Below are 23809 nucleotides of genomic sequence, written 5' to 3'. Positions count from 1 at the left end.
GAGTGATAAGATATTTGCAACCATATTCGTATTGCTCATTAAGAACTGTGCTGGAGAGAGTAAGGAGATGTATATATTCTGCAACCATTATGATTATCGTGCTGGAGGAAGAGTGTAAATAAAAGTTCAGTTTGTTATAGAGATGGTCTGGCGCCCAAATTATTGTGACTTTTACACTGCATTACAAAGTGACATTACCTGTGTCCCACTAACTACAGAGAAACACCTGCATGTGCAGGGACCCCCTGATCATTTACACCCATGCCCATCAGCTAGCCAGGGCTTGAGAAGGAGGTGCACTGTGTACCCTTTGCACATCACACTACACACAGTGACAGGGGGTTACATATATAATAGATTTAAGGTTACATTTTAGCTCATACGTAAACAGTGCCTCTTTACGCTCAGCTATAATTCAGGTCCTTCATGTACTGGGGATATTTGTGTATATTGGGGCTACTGGAGGTGTATAATACATAGTTGCCTACTCTCCCGCAATCTCCGGAAGGCTCCTGCATTTCGGGGAGTCCTACTGGACTTCCGGAAGAGTAGGCAAACCTCCTGGAACTGATGGAGGCCGGGCTTAATGATGCGATTTTGCGTCGTTAAGCCCCGCCCCTGCTATGGAGTGCTGTGAATTTTGACATTTTCTAGCAGGGGCGGAACTACAGGCAATGGTGTCACCACACCCCCTCTTACCCCCTGTCACATGACTTCTCTTCTGGGATCTCCCGGAGAAGTTTGAAAAGTAGTAGGTGACCTCAGTCTGGGACAGGGTGGAAGTTGATACAGCACGAGTCACACAGCACGAGTCACACACAGCCTCTGTAGGCGCAGTTCCCACCCCTCGTGATTAGTTGCCCATTGCTTTCCAACAACAGGACTGAAGGGAAACCAACAGCGGGCAGTCAACACCACCACACACCACTCATTGCTCTGACACCTCCCCCCACGCCGGGTTACAACTCCATCGGGCCTATTGTCAATCTGGCTCTGTGTGCAGATGGTCCCAGGACTGACAGAAGAAGCAGTAAGAGTCCTCTTACTGCGGCCAGCCAGTATTTCTGGACAACTGAGTATTACTTCTGGTTTAAAATCTATAATTATCATGCAGAAAAAAAGTAAATCCATTCGTACAGCTATTGTTACAATTCTTTCAAGGGGCAAAGCCATTTTAACAGAAGTTAGAAGACATGAAAACTGGTGCACAAAAAAATAATGTTACCCATAGCAACCAATGCAATTCTAACTATCTTTTTAGTCCACTTCAGAAATTAAAGCACAGATCTGACTGGTTGCCATGGGTTACAGCACTTATTTTTTTTTTTATAAATGTATCCAACTCTATTTTTTTTCCAAAACCAGATCCCTCACTGGTAAAAATAGTCTCCTTCCAAGTTCTCAAATAGAGTTCTGCCAAGTGGAAAGTTACAGGTGTGGGGTGCAGCAAACTGCTGCGCTGACGTCTTCGGAGTAACGTCTCCATCGTTGCTTCACTCTGAGAGAGTCTTGTTTCACAACATGTAATAAAGCTGTCGGTGCCGCGTTTGATAGAGGCCCTAAACCTCCTCGTCAGGTGATCCTCAGTTCCAGTAAGGTCACGATATGGAAACTACTGCGCTCGCCACAGTACAGCTATCTGGATCATATACTGCTGAGCTGGTTTATGTCACTGACCTTTAGGTGAATGTTGGAAGGCATGATAGAAACAAAGAAATATAGTATATGATGGCAGAGGAGAGACTAAAACTCGACCTAGTCTGCCATTATTTGTGTGTGTTGGTGTTTTGATTTTGGGGGAGGTTATTTTTTGTTTGTTTTAATATTTAAGCCCTTAAAAAAAATAATTATCTGCTAAGTCAGCAATAGCCGTATTTCCCATGCATTCTGGAATTATATGTCTGTCGAAGTCAGATAATTGGATATGGTCATTTCAAATTAATGTTATAGTTAAATATTATAATGTTATGTACACGTGAGTGAGATCTAAGCTTCAGGTCACAGGAAACATATCATGTCACGTATCATTCTAATCCCCTATTTGTCCGTACGCTAGTTATGAATGATAGGGAATAAATGATCTGAAATGGTATTGTCTGTGTAATGTAAATAGACCAGTTTGAACTAGTTCTTGGCGGAAAGATTAGCATGCATCTTCTGGAGAGCTGACCCCCACCCTTGGATGGCATCGTTTGAACTGGCCAATGACCTGCATTGCACAGGACCTTCCTGAAGCCTGAACCTAAGGAAACATGTCAACTCATCTGTATTGTTTTCACTGTTTCACTGACTGTATATAAGCAGGGGTTCTGGGACCAGTATTCAGTCTCTCTGTCCACAGACTTCAGGACTGAATGACTGTACACTGGATCCAGAGCGCCTGCTAAGTAACGTCTGTACTTATTTTATTTGGATTCTCACTCTACTACTTTTTGCTATTAAATCACATTGTGCTTTGGAACCACATCACTGAAAGTGGACAATCGTTATTGGATAGCGACTAGACGCTCATAACATGTCCCATAGAAAAATTTAAAGGTGGGCTACAGATTTGGGTCTTGGAGGACCTGGCTCAGCACCTCTGAATCTATAACTCCAATGAGCCTTTTTTAGGGGAGGGCTGGCAAATTTTAGCCCGAGGGAGAAGACTCGACTCAGCAGCCAATCAGGAACATTTTAAAGTCAGGTGGCCCAGTGATCCAGCCCAAGGTAGCCCACTAGCCTTTCCTCTGTTATTGTGGACAAGACATCACCATTTTTTCTGTATTCTGATTTTTCATTTTTGCACCCCACATGCATTATTTTAAATGTTGATATGTTATGTTTAGACTTCACACTTTAGTCTATTTTCTTTAAATCATTACGCCATAATTACATACTTGCATACTTGGGGCAAGTTCTTTCCAGGAGAGGGGCATGACTGGAGGGCGGGAGGGGGGTGGGGCACGGTGAATCGCGTCATTTTGTCCCCGCCCCCCGCGACGGAAATTACATTTTGTCACGGGTGGCAGGGCCAAAATGACGCGATTCACCGTGAATCGCGTCATTTCTTGACGGTAGTAGCGGGATGCGGGAGATTTGCCAGCTCTCCCGGGAGTCCGTGAGACTGACCAGAATTTCGGGATTCTCCGGAAATTCCGGGAGAGTTGGCAAGTATGCATAATTATTATGCACTAAATTTATGTTTTATCATGAGAATTGCACAGCAGCCAGATCTCTCTTCATACCTCTTGTTCCTCTCACTCATATAGCTGAGTTTAGACTCCCAGGGCCAGGGTTGCCATCAGAAACTGTGGGGCCCAGTACTAATGAATCTGGCGGGGCCCCCCTCCCCATACATGTGCCCCCCTCCCCATACATGTGCATCCCTCCATCTTCGCCATACATGCGCCCCCCTATCCCTCATCACAGTACATTACACCCACTCTCTCATTACAGTAAATGTTCCTCTCCCCCCAAAGTAAATGAATCCCCCCTCCCCTCCACGCAATCACAGTTAATGCCCCCCCCCCACAGTTAACGTCCCCCTTTTCCCCCCCCACAGTTAATATCCCCCCTCCCCTCCCCCCCACAGTTAAGGTCCCCCTCTGCCCCCCAATCACAGTTAAGGTCTCCCCCTCACCCCCCCCCCCCCCCCCCAGTTATGGTCCCCCTCTGCCCCCCAATCACAGTTGAGGTCCCCCTCCCCCCCCCCCCCACAGTTAAGGTCCCCTCTGCCCCCCAATCACAGTTAAGGTCCCCCTTTAACCCCCAGAGTTAAGGTCCCCCTCTCCCCCCCCAATCACAGTTAAGATCCCCCTCTCCCCCCACAGTTAAGGTCCCCCTCTCCCCCCCACTGTTAAGGTCCCCCTCCCCCACTAATCACAGTTAAGGTCCCCTTCTCCCTCCCTCCACAATTAAGGTCCCCTCTCCCTCCCCCCCTTCCACACTTAAGGTCCCCCTCTCCCTTCCCCATCCACAATTAAGGTCCCCCTCAACCCCCCTTCCACAATTAAGGTCCCCCTCTCCCCCCCTTGCACAGTTAAAGTCCCCCTGTTCACCCCTCTCTCTCCACAGATCAGGTCCCCCAGGCTCTCCCTGTCCTCCCCCTCCCTCCCTCCACAATTATGGTCCCCCAGGCTCTCCCTCTCCCCCTCCCTCCACAGTTATGGTTCCCCGGTCTCTCCCCCCCCCCCCCCTCAAAAAAAACAAGAGCTTATTTACTTACCTTCTCCTCCGCAACAGCTCTGCCTCCAGGTCACTCATACACTGGGAGAGCCTATCAGTCTGGTAGGCAGAGCTGCAGAGCCACGGAGAAGGTAAGTAAAGAAAAATGAGAGACACGGTCAGTGATTGTGGGGCCCGGACAGTCCAGGGAGTCTGGACAGACTGGGAGGTCTGTCCGGGCCCCCTAGTCTGTCCGGGCCCCTCAGAGCAGTACTGTCCGTACCCCCCCTGATGGTGGCCCTGCCCAGGGCTATAGACAATGCTATCAGTTTGCAATTATAGACTTTATTTTACACAAAACTACTGCAGAGACATCGACCTGGGGGTGTGGAAACGTTGGGCACATAATGAAAGAGTGACCACTATAATATAGTAAAATAAAAATCCCATACAAATAATCATTTGGCCAACTAATTTATTCTTAAAAAAAATTGATCGCCGTAAGAAAGTTTATAATCATTTATGCCCCTCTAAACCAGAAATCATGATTAAGTTCAACTTGTACTGTGCTTCCTGTTATAGTAACATTGTCCTGCAGTGTAACAGTCATGTGTTTGCTGATCTCGCCTATAGAAAGCAGCGTGTTGTATCTGGTGATTTTCAATTTAAACTCGGGAGAGTTTGCAACATTGCAACTTCATAAATTTACAGGCTTGTATAGCTAGAGTGGCAAAACGTCAGGACATCGATTTGTAACGATTTTGGAAATGGCGATTTTGACAGAAACACTTTACTGGCAATTTCCTGTCAACTTTAAGACCTTTAAGACAACGTCGAGTTTAAACTCGCCAGAGAAAATTGCTGAAAATGCCAAATCATAGCTTGATACATTTACCCCCAGCTGTAAACTGTAGATTAATACTTCTTAGTGAACGATATTGGGCTACTGGGATTTATTGAGGAACAGAAGACAGCACCATAAATGCTTGCAGGTTTTTCATTATTGAACTCTCCACCAGCCAACGTGGCCACAGCCCGGACCACACCAGTGTGGTAATAAATTGAGCAAAGAACAAAAATCGCCCCCCACACCCCTCTCTTCTCCCCCAGAAACTGTCCTTAACTAAATACAGTACAATTTTTTTGCAGCATTGGATGTGTAAGGGCATTGATACATAAGAAGAGAAGCAACAATAATAAAAGTAGCTGCAGTTCCTACTATAATATAGTGAAAATTTAGGGGTAGATTTATGAACAGAGGTGGGTTACAGGCGGCCTTCACCTGCAGCCCCCCAGTCCACTGCTTCAGATATCAATTATACTCTGCAGGAATAATTCTGAACAGCCTAGATTGGTGCCATGTGACCTCCGCTGCACAACCAATCAGAGGAGGGGAAGGAGTTTGTGCAGTACATTCTGGACCCCACCCTCTCCCTCCATCCTCTGTGGGCAACATCTGTTCAGGTGAGTGTGGTGAGGTGTGAGGGGGACACACGTGCAGAGGTCTGTGATGTGGGGACACATGCAGAGGTCTGTGATGGGGGGGACACGTACAGAGGTCTGTGAGTGGGGGACACACGTGCAAAAGTCTGTGAGTGGGGGACACACGTGCAGAGGTCTGTGATGGGGGACACGTGCAGAGGTCTGTGATGGGGGGACACGTGCAGAGGTCTGTGAGTGGGGGACACACGTGCAGAGGTCTGTGATGGTGGGACACGTGCAGAGGTCTGTGAGTGGGGGACACACGTGCAGAGGTCTGTGATGGGGGGACACGTGCAGAGGTCTGTGAGGGGGGGACACTTGCAGGGGTCTGTGAAGGGGACACACGTGCAGAGGTCTGCGAGGGGGACACACGTGCAGAGGTCTGTGAGGGGGACACACGTGCAGAGGTCTGTGATGGGGGACACACGTGCAGAGGTCTGTGAGGGGGACACACGTGCAGAGGTCTGTGAAGGGGACACACGTGCAGAGGTCTGTGAGGGGGGGACACTTGCAGGGGTCTGTGAGGAGGGGACACGTGCAGAGGTCTGTGAGGGGGACACACGTGCAGAGGTCTGCGAGGGGGACACACGTGCAGAGGTCTGTGATGGGGACACACGTGCAGAGGTCTGTGAGGGGGGGACACTTGCAGGGGTCTGTGAGGAGGGGACACGTGCAGAGGTCTGTGAGGGGGACACACGTGCAGAGGTCTGCGAGGGGGACACACGTGCAGAGGTCTGTGAAGGGGACACACGTGCAGAGGTCTGTGATGGGGACACACGTGCAGAGGTCTGTGAAGGGGACACACGTGCAGAGGTCTGTGAGGGGGGGGACACTTGCAGGGGTCTGTGAGGAGGGGACACGTGCAGAGGTCTGTGAGGGGGACACACGTGCAGAGGTCTGCGAGGGGGACACACGTGCAGAGGTCTGTGAAGGGGACACACGTGCAGAGGTCTGTGATGGGGACACACGTGCAGAGGTCTGTGAGGGGGACACACGTGCAGAGGTCTGCGAGGGGGACACACGTGCAGAGGTCTGTGAAGGGGACACACGTGCAGAGGTCTGTGAGGGGGGGACACTTGCAGGGGTCTGTGAGGAGGGGACACGTGCAGAGGTCTGCGAGGGGGACACACGTGCAGAGGTCTGCGAGGGGGACACACGTGCAGAGGTCTGTGAGGGGGGGCACATGCAGAGGCCTGTGAGGGGGACACACGTGCAGAGGTCTGTGAGGGGGACACACGTGCAGAGGTCTGTGAGGGGGGACACGTGCAGAGGTCTGTGAGGGGGGACACGTGCAGAGGTCTGTGAGAGGGGGACACGTGCAGAGGTCTGTGAGAGGGGTGACACGTGCAGAGGTCTGTGAGGGGGGACACGTGCAGAGGTCTGTGAGAGGGGGACACGTGCAGAGGTCTGTGAGGGGGGACACGTGCAGAGGTCTGTGAGAGGGGGACACGTGCAGAGGTCTGTGAGAGGGGTGACACATGCAGAGGTCTGTGAGGGGGGGACACATGCAGAGGTCTGTGAGGGGGGGACACGTGCAGAGGTCTGTGAGGGGGGACACGTGCAGAGGTCTGTGAGGGGGGACACGTGCAGAGGTCTGTGAGAGGGGGACACGTGCAGAGGTCTGTGAGAGGGGTGACACGTGCAGAGGTCTGTGAGGGGGGACACGTGCAGAGGTCTGTGAGAGGGGGACACGTGCAGAGGGGTGTGAGGGGGGACACGTGCAGAGGTCTGTGAGAGGGGGACACGTGCAGAGGTCTGTGAGAGGGGTGACACGTGCAGAGGTCTGTGAGAGGGGTGACACGTGCAGAGGTCTGTGAGGGGGGGGACACATGCAGAGGTCTGTGAGGGGGGGAACATGCAGAGGCCTGTGAGGGGGACACACGTGCAGAGGTCTGTGAGGGGGGACACGTGCAGAGGTCTGTGAGAGGGGGACACGTGCAGAGGTCTGTGAGAGGGGGACACGTGCAGAGGTCTGTGAGAGGGGTGACACGTGCAGAGGTCTGTGAGGGGGGACATGTGCAGAGGTCTGTGAGAGGGGGACACGTGCAGAGGTCTGTGAGAGGGGTGACACGTGCAGAGGTCTGTGAGGGGGGGACACATGCAGAGGTCTGTGAGGGATAGATTTAAGTGGCATGGGGGTCATGTAGAGAGGTCTAAGTGTCATGTGGGCCCTTGAAGTACATTGGATTGACCACTGTTCTAGAATGTACTAAATAAATTATAAGGTTTCCAGAACAAAATGCAGTGACTTCAAGCCAGGCTGAACGACTGCAAATGCAGCTGTGTGATATCACAAATCACTTTCGCACTTTGTCGCTGCTTCATATATGACTCCAATGGAGGCAAAACACAACTATTAAGATCCACTTGCAGAAACATCTTCTGTTTGTATTCTGTGCTACACTCCTCCCGTGTGCAGCTTTGTGATGGTGCAGCCTGGATTAGCAGGAGAAAGAAAACATTCCACAGCACAAGGACAACGGTTCATATTACCTGCTGGCTGCATGTCTGAAAATAGCACACATGCATACATACACTGCGAGATAGTTCTGCTTTAAGGATGTGTACCAGAAAAAGTCAGCAAATGGAAAATAAATATAGGACATGACAACAATCTATCTTTACAGTGTCTCTACTGCATAAAATGCCTTTACATGTACATAGTGTCAGACAGTTCAACATTGTAACAAATAAATGTGTTTATTCAGTCTCAAAATGATCATTTATCCTAAATCTCTATTGTATGAATAAAACTCTTCATTAATAGCCTGGTGCTTGAATATCAGTGTTTCAGTGATATATTTTACTTAATGTTAGTTAAAGGGAAAATATTATCAAAGTATCTATAAAAATATGTGTACGATGACATACAATTGAGAATTACCATGTATTTCATTATGAATTATTTGATGCACTTAGGGAAAGATTTGCTAAAGCTTATAAAAAGGAAAAATAAAGCTGTTGTCCCTAGCAACCAATCAGATTCTAGCTATAATTTTCTAGAATGGACTAGATAAATGATAGCTAGAATCTGATTGGTTGCCATGTGCAACACATCCAGTTTTCAGAAACTTTAGTAGATCTACCCTTTAGTGTTTTGGTAAAATGTTAGTATAGAATACAGTTCATTATGTAGTACTTAGATAGTGGGTTGGTCCCATATAAGTACATACAGAGATTTGCATATATACTCATTTGTTGCTTCACGTCAGTCTGCTATACAGCCCTTTGCATGAGTCTTCAAAACAAAATGACCTAATAGAGGAGGTGGCCTGTTACGTACGGATTGACCAGATGATCCATTAGAACAAAAAATGGTTCTCTTTTTTTTTGTCATATATATCAAAAACTGATATATTGTACTTATTTAAATATTATTGCCAATTGCCGCTCAAAATATGAAAGCTTTCTGTGGTGGGAAATTTGTATAAGCGTTCATTACTTAAACTAAAACAATCATTTTGAATGAAATGATTCCGTGGGTGTCTATTACTCTGTTCCTGTCACAGTTGAGGCAGCCATTTTGTATCCTGAAGACATTTTATAGCTGTGCAATTCACAAGGGAAAAGTCATATCACTGAGGCATTTTGTTATAATTCAATATTTCATCCCATATCTGTCTTTATACATGTCCAGCGGTGCTTTACCTGAGCTAAGTTAAAGACATTCCTGATCAATAGTATATATTGGCATAACTGCTATAAAATTAAGGGCAATAACTTGGGGTTTTACTTTTCTCACCTTTTTTGTTGTCTTTTGTGGAAGCTGTCTCAGTGCTGTTTTCTCTCCTGACTCTTTTTCCTTCTTCTGGGGGAAAGACCTCATTCACATCCAACGCCTGCAGTTCATTTTTCATACCCTTAGCTTCATTCCCGCCCGACTTGAATTTTTTCTTTACCATCCTGTTCTCTGTGTTTTTCTCACAGAAACTTGTAGACCTCATGAAAAGCGTCGAGCAGCTGCTTCCTTTAGCCTGGTCTTGGTTGCTGGTAAGAGCCCGGGCGGACACTGTTCCTCTGATTGTATCAGGGTCCCTGCACACTTGTGACAGCTGGTTGGAATTTGGAATGCAATCCTTGACACGATGTGATGGTGCTTTTTCTATTTCAGTTGTATTATTATGCAGGCTAGCAATGGTCTTCACAAGGCTTACAGTTTCACGACTCCCACCGAGACAGATCAAAGGTTTCTTAGTACCACCTCCTTGGTAATTTTCCACAGCAATGCTACCATTTATTTTCTGATTCCCTTTATTAAATGGAGAGCAAATGCTATTTAATGAAGAATGATGGGCTGCATTTTTTTTTATATTCATTTTGACCTTGTCTTGGTGTTTCGGTTTCGTTTGCTCTCCATTCAAGTGATTGGATGAATTAGTTCTTAGGATATTGCCTTCAGAAGTTCTATTATCAAGCATGAAGCCATTAGATTTTTTGCTAGTTTTCACGCATATGTTTGTACCATTTAAGACACTGGGTTTTAAAGCCACATCCATTAAGGTATTTTCTACTGTCACTTGGTCGCATACGTCATCAAATTTTGTTGTGGGGATATCGATATGAGCGTTGCTGATTGAATTTGTAAATTCACATCCTTGCGTACTTTTATTGCAAGTTTTGTTGTCAGCGCAGTCAGGTCTTATCTTACTCTCCTGACATTTTATGTCTGAAATAGGTTTATCACAAGCTATTCCATGGAATTGGGAATCGATATCCACAGTTTGCAATTCATTAGTCACAATTTCCAATCCATTATCCACAATTTGCAAATCAGTATTCACTATTTCTGATCCACGATCGACAACGCGTGGCCCATTAGCCAAAATTTCATTTCTTTCACTGTTTTCAAAATGTATGGGCAATTCATCAATGACACTATTACAGTTCTCACTGATATCATCTCTGTGATCCACCACATTGTCAGTCTGTGATAGGCATTGTTTGGTCTCCTTCAATCCCTGTGTATCCGTATATATCTCTGTCTTATTGCTTTCTTCATTTGATTCGCCAGAACTCTCAGAGGAGCGAATGTTTTCTTTCAGAAATTGTATTAGCTGTAAAGCAGAAAGACACAAAACTTAATCAAAGTATCATGAATAATAACGATCCAAACCTTCCGTAGACATTTACATATTCTAGAACTCTGAAATTAGTTTAATAAAAAATGGTCTTCTGCCTTTGATGGCTTCCTTTGACTTGTGGAGAAATCAAAGCAATGTGCTGCTGTATAATGTTTTTCACTTAATACTCTTTTTTTATAGTTATTTTAATCTTTTTCTGTATATATGATTTGTACTATATCAATTCTGTCTTCATGGATTCATCCTATGCAATGTATTTATGAAGCAGATTGATGATATGTGTTTTGTCCTTAATTCTATGGGTAAAAAGCTATATATAGATTTATTGACGGCCTATTCTTGATATAGTCTGGCACATCAGAATAATAAAAAAATTTCATAGCTCATATCATCAACACTTGATGTTGCATAATACAATCAAATATACATATGGAATATAAGCATACTCCTATGCATTGTCTATAAAGTGGCCAATCAAGCAAGCCGTCTGATAAACCATTTATATATGTAAAAAACCTTTAGGAATTTCTTTCTTTAAACAGGTAGTTTCATTTGCAGAGATATTACCATATAGACATTGTTGAAGGCTAAGCAGATATTACATACCAAAGAAAAACCTGAACAGAGAGTTGCAGAGCTGTGTGACACAATAAGAAGGGCATATAAGGAAAATGTCATAAAGCAAGTTTAAATATATAATATAGCACATGATAAAAAAGTGTTTTAATGAGACAAATCATAAAAAAAACATTGGAAGATTTTACAGAATGGCCAACACGCAGGTATATCTTTCATAATTCCACCTTGCTTCTCATTCAGTAGGGCTCTAAATAATGCAGATAGGATCGTACACTCTGTTACTGGAATGGAACGTTCTATACAACTATTTATTTATTTTTGGTGTGGGGGGGGGGCACAAAAGAATGATATTTTCCCATTTTAGCACCGTGCATCATGTAATGGTACAATCCCAAGAGATGTAAGACAATATCCAAGTAGAGACATAAAACTTAATATGATTGGATTTTTACATGTGATAGCATGAATATTATCTATCTTATAAAGTGTCCGTCTGGGAAGGACTACATCGGACACACTTGGAGAAAAATAAGAATACCAATAGCAGAGGGTAAAAGTAAAAGATCTAGAGCAGTGGTCAGGGAACAGGGGTAAATTACCCCAAATGGGGTAAAAATGAAATTCCTGGGGGTAATGCTGCCGATTCACATTCTGTCAGTTGGATTGTAGACGCCTTTAAATGTGAAATTGCTGTTGTACCAGAAGAGCCTCAAGGGCTGGCAGAGACACTTCTTGAGCTTCGATACAATAATGAAGCTCGTATTACATCTGAAAACAAAGCAGATCTGTCATATTTTCGGATGTCAACAGCTGCAAAGGCATCAAAATTGCACATAAGGAGGCAGTCAAAAAGTTGCTGCCTTTTGCAACAACCTACCTTTGCGAACAAGGATTTTCCACTCTAACGACCATAAAAACAAAGCAGAGAAATCGATTGGATGCTGAAGACTGTATCCAAATTGCTCTGACATCACAATGCCCCAATATTGATGCTCTCGTATCAAAAATGAAGCAACATCATTTCTCCAAAACCTGAAGATTTGAAATTGAAGCTTTCAAAGAAATTTTGAATAGATGCAATACAATTTTGAATTCCAATAATTAATAATATATGATTTTCTTACTTTCAAATCGAAGGGGTAACGTCGGCGTATCTAAATATATTTGGGGGTAAAAGGTAAAAAAGTTCCATGACCCCTGGGCTAGAGCTTTTGATATGTCAAACAATATGGGAAAGGTAAATCAGAAGACTTATCTAGCTTTGCAATTTAACGAAGCCACACATAACATAGTGCAATTTAGATGGCATTTAATAGAGGAAATTAGACCAGTATTGAATGTAGTTGGGAGAGATGCATTGAACGGCGCTCTGTCAGCCAATCAAGAGCTATTCAGTAAGCCATTTCCAGAAGCACCTCTTTCTTTTTGTAAATCAAGGTGAAAAGGTGAAGAATATATAGTGTTATACACCTAGATATCACTTTTGCAGTTGATGCTGTTAAAGATACTGTTTGAGAAAAACTTTGAGATATGACAAAACTTTTCTCCACAAAGTGCAGTGATCATTCATTACCGCAATGTAATTTATCATTCAAAGACAGAATATGTAATCAGTTTTAGCTGAAAGGAGACATTTGTTATAATTCTACAAGCCTGCCACTCAGTGATGCTTGTAATGATTTGTTCTGCATTTTGTTTTTACATAATTGCATAGCTTCAAAATAGTTCCCCAACTCCTCTCAGTGGAAGTATCGACTCGTCGTGAGCTGAGTTGTGATGAAGGAAAACTAATCTGAAATTCGAAAACTAATAGCTACTTTGTAAGTTCCGTTACCCATGGGCATAAAAGAATAATGCTTTTAATGCTAGTAAAAGCATGTAATGGGTATAGAATGGAACCTATTGGTTTTAATGACTCCAAACACACTTGCAGCTGCAGTTGCGTTTTGTCTTTTGGATGTTGCCTTTTCTATTTACTTGCAGAAAACGCATTGGGCTGCTTAAAGTGCCCTCCATTGACCTCTGGCCGAAAAACATTGTTCTTCATGTTAGAGTGATCTACAGATCTCCAGGAGAGGAAGAGGAATTGAGTTTTGATGGAGGAGATCGCCAAAGTGGCAATGACAGTACAGGAGTATGTTTGATGGGGTGTGGTACATTTGGTCGATGACAGAAATACCGACACTGACTACACCTATATAAAAATACCGAACACTATGAGAGCGACATAAAAAAATATAGATTTAACAACAAATAGACAGAACATTTGAGACCCAGCTTGGATTCGGCTCCTATGAATTGCGACTAAAGAAAATGCCTGCACTTGGAATTGACGCTAGTTAACATAGTGATACTAACATTTCCTGTTTTAAATCAGCAATGCCGGGACCCGGTATCCTATGCTAATATTAACCCTAACCCTAATCCTAACCTTACCCCTAATCCAATCCCTATCCCTAACGCTAACTGTAACGCTAACCCTAATCCTTCGTTTGGATTATTGAAGGTGCCGGGTCCTGGCATTGCCGCTTTAAAACAGGAAATGTTAGTAACTGACGTCTCTTCCAAGTGCAGGCAATTTCTTTAGTCGCAATTCATAGGAGCCGGTTCCAAGCTGGGCCGGAAATCTTCTTTGTCTATTTGTTGGTAAGTCTATATTTTTTTATGTCGCTCTCATAGGGTTTGGTATTTTTATGTAGGTATATTCAGTGTCAGTGTAGATGGATTCTGAATTTCAACTACCACCGGTCTGTTGCAGGTACAAGGAGAAGAAAAGACATTTATGAATGAGTTCCTCGCATTCAATTGGTGAGGGAGCTCATTCGTAAAGAAAACATTCTTTACTTAATACAGAGGTTTAGACAACACAAGACAACAACCCGCTGACCAACATTGCCACACACACAGCCCACTCAAACTCCCATTGTCCCATAGATTGTAAGCTTGCAAGCAGGGTTCTCTTACCTCTCTGTAGGTATGTATTACCCAGTATTATCTTATTAATGTTTGTTCCCAATTGTAAAGCGCTACGGAATTTGCTGGTGCTATATAAATAAATGTTGATGATGATGATAGAACTGAAGTTATACGTGAATGACAGTGCAGAATATTGTAATATGCAATAAATAATACAGTAATTAACATTGACAATAGTTGAGGAGTCCTCAGACCAGAATGTAATCTCACGACTAGAGATTATTATAGGAGCGGGTGGGTCGACTATTAGAGATTGGAAGATATGTAAGTGATTCCATGGGAGACCTCAGTTGAGCAGCAAGAATATTAATGCAAAAGTAATAGACATGAATCCATTTACAGAGGAGAGGATCCTGGCAACTACAGACCAGTGAGCCTGATCTCAGAAGTTAGGGAAATGAACAGAAACATTCTTGTAAGAGAGATTAGTGGAATCTGGTTACTGCTTGTTTTACACCATGGAGAATTGACTTCACACCTATGGGGATGTAAATAATTCTGTTTAACCAGGACTCTGCTGAGGATGTTTACAATTAAATAGATGAGGTAAGTCGTTTTTGGTACAGTACCCAGTGAATAAAATCTCACTGTTTTAATCCATAGGGTGCAATCATTTTGTGTCTCTTGAATTCTTATTATTTACTCCCAAATAATAATATGTTGAAGGCAGAAGCCCTATTTGAAGAATAAGGAGTTGTTCATGTAAGTTATAGTATCCAGCATAATGATTGTAATTAGTCAAAATTATTTTGGAATGGAGTTACCCTTTATGTGCCTGATTCATTAAGGATCTTAACTTAAGAAACTTCTTATTTCAGTCTCCTGGACAAAACCATGTTACAATGCTGGGATGCAAATTAGTATTCTGTTTTGCACATAAGTTAAATACTGACTGTTTTTTCATGTAGCACACAAATACTTGATAGGTTATTTGTACACTGAAATTTAAAGTTGATATTTGTGTGCTACATGAAAAAACAGTCAGTATGTAACTTATGTGCAAAACAGAATACTAATTTGCACCACAGCATTGTAACATGGTTTTGTCCAGGAGACTGAAATAAGAAGTTTCTTAAGTTAAGATCCTTAATGAATCAGGCCCTATATGATTGAATGTAAAAAGCTGTTAAGACAATACCCATTGAGATGAGACCCTAGAACCGCCTCACAACATCTTCACCTATAGCAGACTCCTTTCTTGTTGAGCGCACTATGCTCATGAAAACTCGTCTGGGCCCAGGACTTGACTTGTAGTAATAGGGGCTTATCATCCCTGGGTATTAAAATGGACAGAACACAGTTGGAGGCAATTATAAAAGCAGAAACCTGATGGAATAGTATCTCTTAGAGGTCAGAGCAAAGTCCAATAAACTATCCGAAGTCAGGGGTAGGCACCATACAGAATCAGAGTCCAGTAAACAATCCGAGGTCAAGGGCAAAAGAGAGAAGCAAGATCCAATTCACAGTCTGGGTCACAGCTGGTCACAGATAAGATGACCACACTAAGCACAGGTTCAGCATACTGGTTCAGAACAAACTATTACCAGCACAGGTGTACAGAAGAGGAAGCTTGGAGAGCCAATGAGGTAAGGTCAGGAAGACACGCCTTCTGATCACATAACCCACCTAGGGAATGTGCCTCTTAACCTACGAATCAGCAGCACCTGTGAATAGACTCTGGCCTGTTGATAAGAGACCAGAAGAGGAGCATACACACCAGCTTCAGTGATGCTAACTGTAGTCGATATGGCAAACCGGAGGAATAGTGGCCCCTGACTGAATGACGCCAGCCATCATTTCTATGACATGGCGAGAAACACAGTGCCCGTCGCAGATCAAAACAAAAACTAACGGCTCTCATGGCTGTCTGCCAAATTATATTGAATAGGAAAGGTGAGGGTTTGAAAGCTCAAAGTAGTGTCTTTTCAAACAGGATTGATACATTAGGTGTGAAACAACCTAGTATATGCACATGTGGTATGGATTGCCACAGCTTAACCACATTTACAGAAAAGACAGTCCAATGCCATATGTGAAACTTTCCCCCATTTACAACTGATAACTTTTAATTCTTAAGAATGGTCTTTGGTACAAAAAGTAAATTGGACATATCCATGTATTGTCCAGGATATAGTTGTACATATTAATGAGGTCACCTACAAGGCATTGTTTCACTAAAACCTCTCTTATACTTTAGCCCAGGGGTGTCCAACCTTTTAGCTTCCCTGGGCCACATTGGAAGACGACGAGTTGGTTTGGGCCGCACATAAAAGATACAATAACAATAACGATAGCTGATCATCCAAAAAACCATCGAAAACATAGTTAACATATATATTATATATATATATATATATATATATATATAAAATCACTTTTTTTTTAAATCCCCCTATACTTACCTTTCAATCGCCCTGTTCAAAAAAAATCCTCTCTAGTTATTATACTATAATCACTTTTTGTATTGTTTCGATGCAATATCAATAAAGTGCATTTAAGCCAGGCATTATATATCAGGGTGCCCTGACCAGGCCTGTGGTACCTGACATATACATCACTGTGACCCCAAATTGTGACCTGTTTTGATAATTACACCACTATGTTAGTTAAGGGATAACAACTTATAATGGGCCAAAGAGAATAATATATAATGCCCCATTAGTAATACAAGTAGAAGTATGTAGCAGGGAGATAAGGTCCATGATGCTCCAGGACCGGGTGACTTTTATTCACTTGTCAGCGTCCCTTGAAATAATAAAAATCCCCCTTAACTTACCTTTTAGTCGGCTTGTTATCCTGTCCTCTTCTCTTCTTTTCTCCAATTCTGTGCTGCTAATTGTTCTTCTCGCGCGGGTGACTCCTCTGTGCTGTGCTCCGCAATGAATGTTGGGCGTGATGACATCACGCCCGACATTCACTGCGAGCACCGCACGGAGGAGGAGACAAGGGAGGGAGCCGGAATACCAGCTGACGTGACTGCAAGGTAAGTATTTTCTTTTCTTTTTTTTTGCAGGATTTTTTTTTTCCATTAACAGTGCTGCCCCCTTGCCACAACCAAAACTCCTTCTGGGCCACATTTACAGGCGCGCTGGGCCGCTGCTTTAGCCCTTTAAAATGATGTTGTCCACCTCAGTTCTTCTGTCCTTAGTGAGAATCCAAGAAGTGGCCCATGTATTCAAGATATGGTCTAAGCAGCGACACATAGAGAAGTAATGCTATGTTTGCACAAAGTGCATTTGTTCACTCTTTTATGCATCCTAGGGGCTAGATTTACTAAGCTGCGTGTTTGAAAAAGTGGGGATGTTGCCTATAACAACCAATCAGATTCTAGCTGTCATTTTGTAGAAGGTACTAAATAAATGAAAGCTAGAACCTGATTGGTTGCTATAGGCAACATTCCCACTTTTGCAAACCCGCAGCTTAGTAAATCTAGCCCTAGGACTTTATTCACTTTTTAGCCACTGACTGGCACTGTGCTACTACTTTGCTTTCTGTCAATTAGTATTTGCCTAGGTGCAGAACCCTACGATCTACCATGTTGTGACCCAGTTTGCCATTGTCCTAATCTTTCTCTAGCAAGATACTACCCTGTTCTGTGCTAATAGCCTCATATAGGGGTATATTTACTAAGCTGCGGGTTTAGAAAGAGTAGGGATGTTGCCTATAGCGGCCAATAATACTCTAGCTGTCATAAATAAATAAATAAATGATAACTAGAATCTGATTGGTTGCTATAGGCAACATCTCCACTTTTTCAAACCCACAGTTTAGTAAATATACCCCACAGTGTTGTGCCACTCATCACCAATATGAACATGTTAATGAATATGTTCTCTTTAGAACTACCCTTTGTCTTCTGTTCATCAACCAGTTCTCACTCAATTTACATACAATTCCCCCTATACGTAGAACTCTGCTCTTATGCACCAGACTGTTACATTATGTGTATACTATATGATGATTTCACAACAGCCAAATACAGTATATCACACCAAGTGCACTTATTTCCCAAAATATATTTCAAAATCCCATCAAAACATTTTCGCACAACAGATGTCAGACTTACAGGTCTATAATTTCCTGCTTCCGATTTTGTCTTCCCTTTAAAAAATAATTACCACTTCTGCTCTCCGCCAGTCTTGTGGCACTAACTCGTTATGAGGATAATATTTAGCAAATTGTTTCAACTGGGGGGATATTGAATTGAAAATAATCAAACAATTTATAGAGTTCCATTTTAATAACATTGCATAATTGCACTGTATCCCAAAAGCGACCAATGACATACAAACTGATCTCAGTCTAGCGTAATTTGACTGTTGAGTGTAAATATCTGATTGGCTCCCGTGGGTTACACTTGTGTGATGCATTAGCTAGGCTTCATCTTGTTTGTACAGAAAGTGTAAAAGTGTTCCGTGAGTGTGTAATCAATCATATACACAGACAGGAAAATACATTTGTGTTTGTTCAGTATAAAAGTGCAGGCAAAATAAACTGTGGCCAGGAATGGGTATACTGAAGGGGTTAAAAATGTATGCTCTATGTAAGGAGTACAGGTGTAGATCACATTTCTTGATACAGCTGTCCTAAACTCCACCGGTTTATCCAGCTATTATAGGCCTTTTTCTATAATTAGGTTTGCTTGCTGTTTATCCTAGTGTACTTTTTTTTTTTTCTAAATCAGTTTCTCTACCCAGCCGTAGCTGTCAATCATTTTACAGCCTAAATGGAATCTTGGGAATTCCTAGACCATCGAACAGCATACACACACACACACACACACACTCACACACACACATACACACACATATACACTCACACACACATATACACACATATACACTCACACACACATATACATACACACACACATATACACACATACACATATACACACATACACACACACACATATACACATACACACATATACACTCACACACATGTACATACACACACACACACATACATACACACATACACACACACACACACGTACACACACATATACACACACATATACACACACACACATATACACACATACATACATACATACATACATACACACACATACACACACACATATACACACATTTTACAGCCTAAATGGAATCTTGGGAATTCCTAGACCATCGAACAGCATATACACACACACACACATACACACACACACACACACACACATATACACTCACACACACATATACATACACACACATATACACACATACACACACACACACATATACACACATACACACACATATAGACACATACACACACACACGCATATACACACATACATACATACACACACACACATACATACATACATACATACATACATACATACCAGGGGCGCACGGAGGATTGTCGGGGGGGGTTTCCCCCAACACCCAAAAAAAACAAAAAACAACCCAACCCGCGTGAGAGCTACTGCGCATGCGCAGCAGCTCCGTTTAGGCAGCGATGTCCTATACAGCAGCCGCGGCGCTGTAAAAGAAGCGTCCGCGGCGGTGCTGTATACACTACAGCCCCGCCGCGGACGCTCCTTTGACAGTGCCGCGGCTGCTGTATAGGACAGTGCCGCTATAGTGGCCATTTAGTTAGCGCAGGGGGGGTTTCTGGAGACTCAGAAACCCCCCCCTGCGTGCACCACTGCATACATACACACACACATACACACACACACACACACACACATATACACACATATATACACACACACACACACACACACACACAAATGTCCTGAGTGTGATTTGATTAAAACACAATATTTTTGCCAGCAGTCAGGGATTATTTACCTCCGTATGTTCCTGAGCATGATCTATTGTACAGTGATGCGCTCTATTCATAAGTTCCATAAGAAGGTGAGAATATTCTCCTCTGCCATCTGGCTGATTTTCCTGGTCCTGCTTCTCTTCAAGATTTCCTGTACTGTTGTTACCGTTAGCAACTGTGTCAGGGATACTCTCCATAGAAAAGTGGTTGACTTCTTGTTCTTGTAAATGTTCTGCAGGAATTTCTGGATATCTCTCATCCATCAAATCCACCTCCAGAATCTGTTTTCCACCCTCATATTCCGTGTCTTCCGAACAGGCACATATGAAAGAATTTGCTGTTGATTCATCGGTCATTGTGGTCAGACCTTTGACTGAATTGTCTAATACGTTTGCCAGATACAGTTCCATATAGGGATTGCTATTGCTCTGTTTAACACATGCTTTGATATCACCCCCGGGGCTGTTTTCCACGCTTTCCTCCTCAATTCCAGCTTGGTCATTTTGGATGGCTGCAGTAGCTAGAGGAAGACTACATCTGTCCTTTCTTTTCAAACTGGAAGTATGGTCCTGTTGGTGCCCTACAGTAATCACCATCTCTGGTTGCAAAGCTGTCAGACTGTCCCCGGGGAAGTCTCCCTTTACATCTAGTGCTGGTGGCTCTGAGTGACTGACACAGGGGCTAGTTAAGCCATCCGTGGCTACATTGTTATTTGATACTTCATTCACAGGAGTCACACCACTCAAGAGCGGATAACGCTCATTTAGGCAATCCTGGCTTACACTTGTCTCATCAACCTGGTCACTTTCCAGTAAAAAGACAGGGTCATTGCCTAGCAGAACACTAAGCCAAATTCCATTCACATCATCCACCATGACATCAGAGCATTCCAAATAGTTGAGACAATTGTCAAAAACGTCTTCTTCTATAGTCCGTTTACTATTAGAGTTTGACCCGTTGACCCTACAACAATATTTAGCACCATGCCACATGCAGTAAAGATGTTCGATGTTACTTGTGTGGCACCTGAACCCGCAATTCAGTCGAGAAGGTAATATAGAATCACCATTTTTGCATCCATTTGTTTCTCCTTTGCTTATTAAAGCATGTATTTTTTCTGGACCAAAGAGTAATTTGGAATGTTCAGTATCTAGATCTTCTTCCTCTAGTATTATAAGACTTTCGCCTGTAGCCAAGGTAGGTTCACACTCATAATTTTCTTCATGGTCAGACTTGGTGTTATCATCTGAACGTTGGTCAATGGATATCTGCGTTTGGAGAAATGCTAGACCTCTAACTGTCATGAAAGGATCTGACAAAGAGTCACAGTTTTGTGTTTCACCGTCATTGGGCATAATCACGGAAGAATCCCCCTCCATGAGTCTTCGAATAACGTCTAGAAAATAGATGCATGAAAATGTTGTTGCCGTTCGTTTGATATTCCTTTTGAAGTTCTTCCAAGTTCCACTTGGCAATCGTGGCAGTGTTCCTTATGCCTTTTTAGGATTTCCTAAAAGAAAACACAAACAAGTTTGTTACTATAAAGAATAAATATAACATGTGTTGTATGTAGGTTGAGTAGAGTGTTTTCAGCAGCATTCCCAGGTAGGGAATTAAAATCGGCCTACCCAGGGTGTCCCTCACCGGAATTGCTTCATGCAGCATTTCTGATGCCTGGGGCTCTTTGGTTCATCTCATATCCATGGTCATGTGAAACTAAGGAGGGGGTGTGACCATACAGACCAATAAGATGCTACATTCACGGAGATTGTAGTTTCTGATTGGTGCTCCACTCACACCGCCCTTTGTAGCCATTTTAAATTGAGAACTAAAAATAGTTGCATTTCCTGTAGTACCAGAAACAAAGAAGCCCCAGGAAATTATCTCAGTATGCTGATTTCAGGGCTCCATTTAGGGGAGTACCTGGGAATGCTGCTTAAAAAAATCAAAACAAAATTACTCCAAGCAATTGGTCGATTGGGAATAATTGTGTAACCCTTGCATAATAGAAAAATAATAATAAAATCAATGTAAAATGTACGCTTAATACAGGATCCCCCTTGATTCTGGCGGAAGCCGCAAGCAGAAATCTGGGTTAACATTACTGTATAAACGTTAATACTGCTTGTGCCGCATTATTCCTAGAATAACGTGGCTGAATCGGATCAGCCCCATAGTGTTGTAGGGCACAGGGCCTACAGGAGTTGGGACTGGAGAGGGGGAGGAGTCGAGGCTGGAGAAGGGAAGAGCTGTGACTGTAGAGGGGGAGGGGTCATGGATAATCTATAAACCGCCCCCGCTTAAAGAAAAGTCTAGATCCGCCCCTGACTCCAGCTATATCAGCATGACCATTTCACTGAGATGGTATTTGTCTGCTCCCAAACTTAGTACGGATTTTTTTTCTTGAGTTAACCTGGGCTAAATTAATTAGCTGATATACATCAGGCTTTTAGAACAGCTAATTAACTAATATAAATCAAGCATTTATTCAATTAATTGTTATGAATCAAGCCGCTACAATTAACTGACCCAGGTTGTTTCAGGAATAATAGTTAGTGTTACGTTTGGGAGCAGACAGGTTTCCTTGGACAGAATTATTTATGTTGACATTTACTAGAGCCATAGAGTATATGTGTGTCATATTGCTGTTCTGCAGTCCTAGAACACATTCTCCTGTCTTCCCATATACAGTATAGATAAGAGCTTTGCAATTCCATTCATAAATTGCTGCAAGCAATTTAAGAATAATCCCAAAATCCTGCAACCAGAAGCCACTTTTTTAAATTGTTTTATTAATTACATCAAACATGAACAAATAGAATAAACAATAGTGCAATGTTATACTTTTGAAAACAGTAGATAACTACAGGTGCACATCAAACAAAATCAAATAAAAGAACAAATTTGATGTTTTTTTATTTTTGATGAAAGGGAAGGAGAGGAGGAAAAAGGGGGGAGAAGGGGGGGCTTGGAGTAATAAAATGACAGTAGAGGCACAGTGAATCAAAGTATATTCAAATCAGAAATAAAGCTACAGGAAAGAGACATTATTATATCGGGTCCATGTAGACCAAGTTTTAAGGAAGGAAACAGGTGAGTTTCTTAGGATGCTAGTCCATTTTGTAAATGTAACATATAAACTGCTTATGGTGGACCACATACTATACCATCTTTAACCTTTACCAGAGTTAACTTTAACAAACTAAAATAACGACACAGAGACTTGAATTGGCGTTTGAAACATCAGGAATTTATTAGAGGCGAACCTGCTGGGGAAAAACTGGTGGCCAACCTAAACAGACCAATCAGCATCCAGGCCACATCTACCAGTTGTAAATTCCGTCCAAACTAATTTGGACCCGACTAGGCGTAAAATGCAAAACTCCCCCATTTGGCATATTAGCTGAGGCCCGTCCGCCTAAGCGGAGCCCCCTAACCCCGAAGGGCTATTCTGACTAATTGCCCAATCCCTTTAAGAGGAGAGTGCCTACTACGCATTCAATGTAACAAAATGGCCGCTTATTGGGCTGCTTACCGCCACTTGTAAACACAAGTACCAGTACCAATACTACAAATAGGGGATGGGTGGGTGGGTTTACAAATCTATCCGGCAAAAGGAAGTCACATCCTTTTCCTATATGTTATAATCCTCCTCTGGAAAACTAACCCCTCCCCTTCCGGCTCTACTGATTGGATAACTCAGGTTTCTACCACCACCCAGATAAGTTAACTACTGGTATGCCTGTACATTTTCCTCT

General features: G+C 43.0%; 1 protein-coding gene across 2 annotated transcripts in view; it reads right to left on the bottom strand.

Annotated features, from left to right (window-relative positions):
* The window catches only part of ALPK2 (alpha kinase 2), a 96181-nt gene that overhangs the window by 52102 nt on the left and 20270 nt on the right, over nucleotides 1-23809 (bottom strand). For both annotated transcript variants that reach the window (XM_075184860.1, XM_075184867.1), the window contains exons 2-3: nucleotides 20075-21561; nucleotides 9371-10682 (exon numbers count right to left, since the gene is read on the bottom strand). In XM_075184860.1, coding sequence (XP_075040961.1) covers nucleotides 9371-10682; nucleotides 20075-21430 — 2668 coding nt within the window. In that variant the 5' untranslated portion in view covers nucleotides 21431-21561. The remainder of the gene's footprint in view (nucleotides 1-9370; nucleotides 10683-20074; nucleotides 21562-23809) is intronic.

This window comes from Mixophyes fleayi, chromosome 1 (genome assembly GCF_038048845.1).
Source record: "Mixophyes fleayi isolate aMixFle1 chromosome 1, aMixFle1.hap1, whole genome shotgun sequence".
NCBI lineage: Eukaryota > Metazoa > Chordata > Amphibia > Anura > Limnodynastidae > Mixophyes > Mixophyes fleayi.
This window is presented reverse-complemented; position numbering and strand designations above follow the sequence as displayed.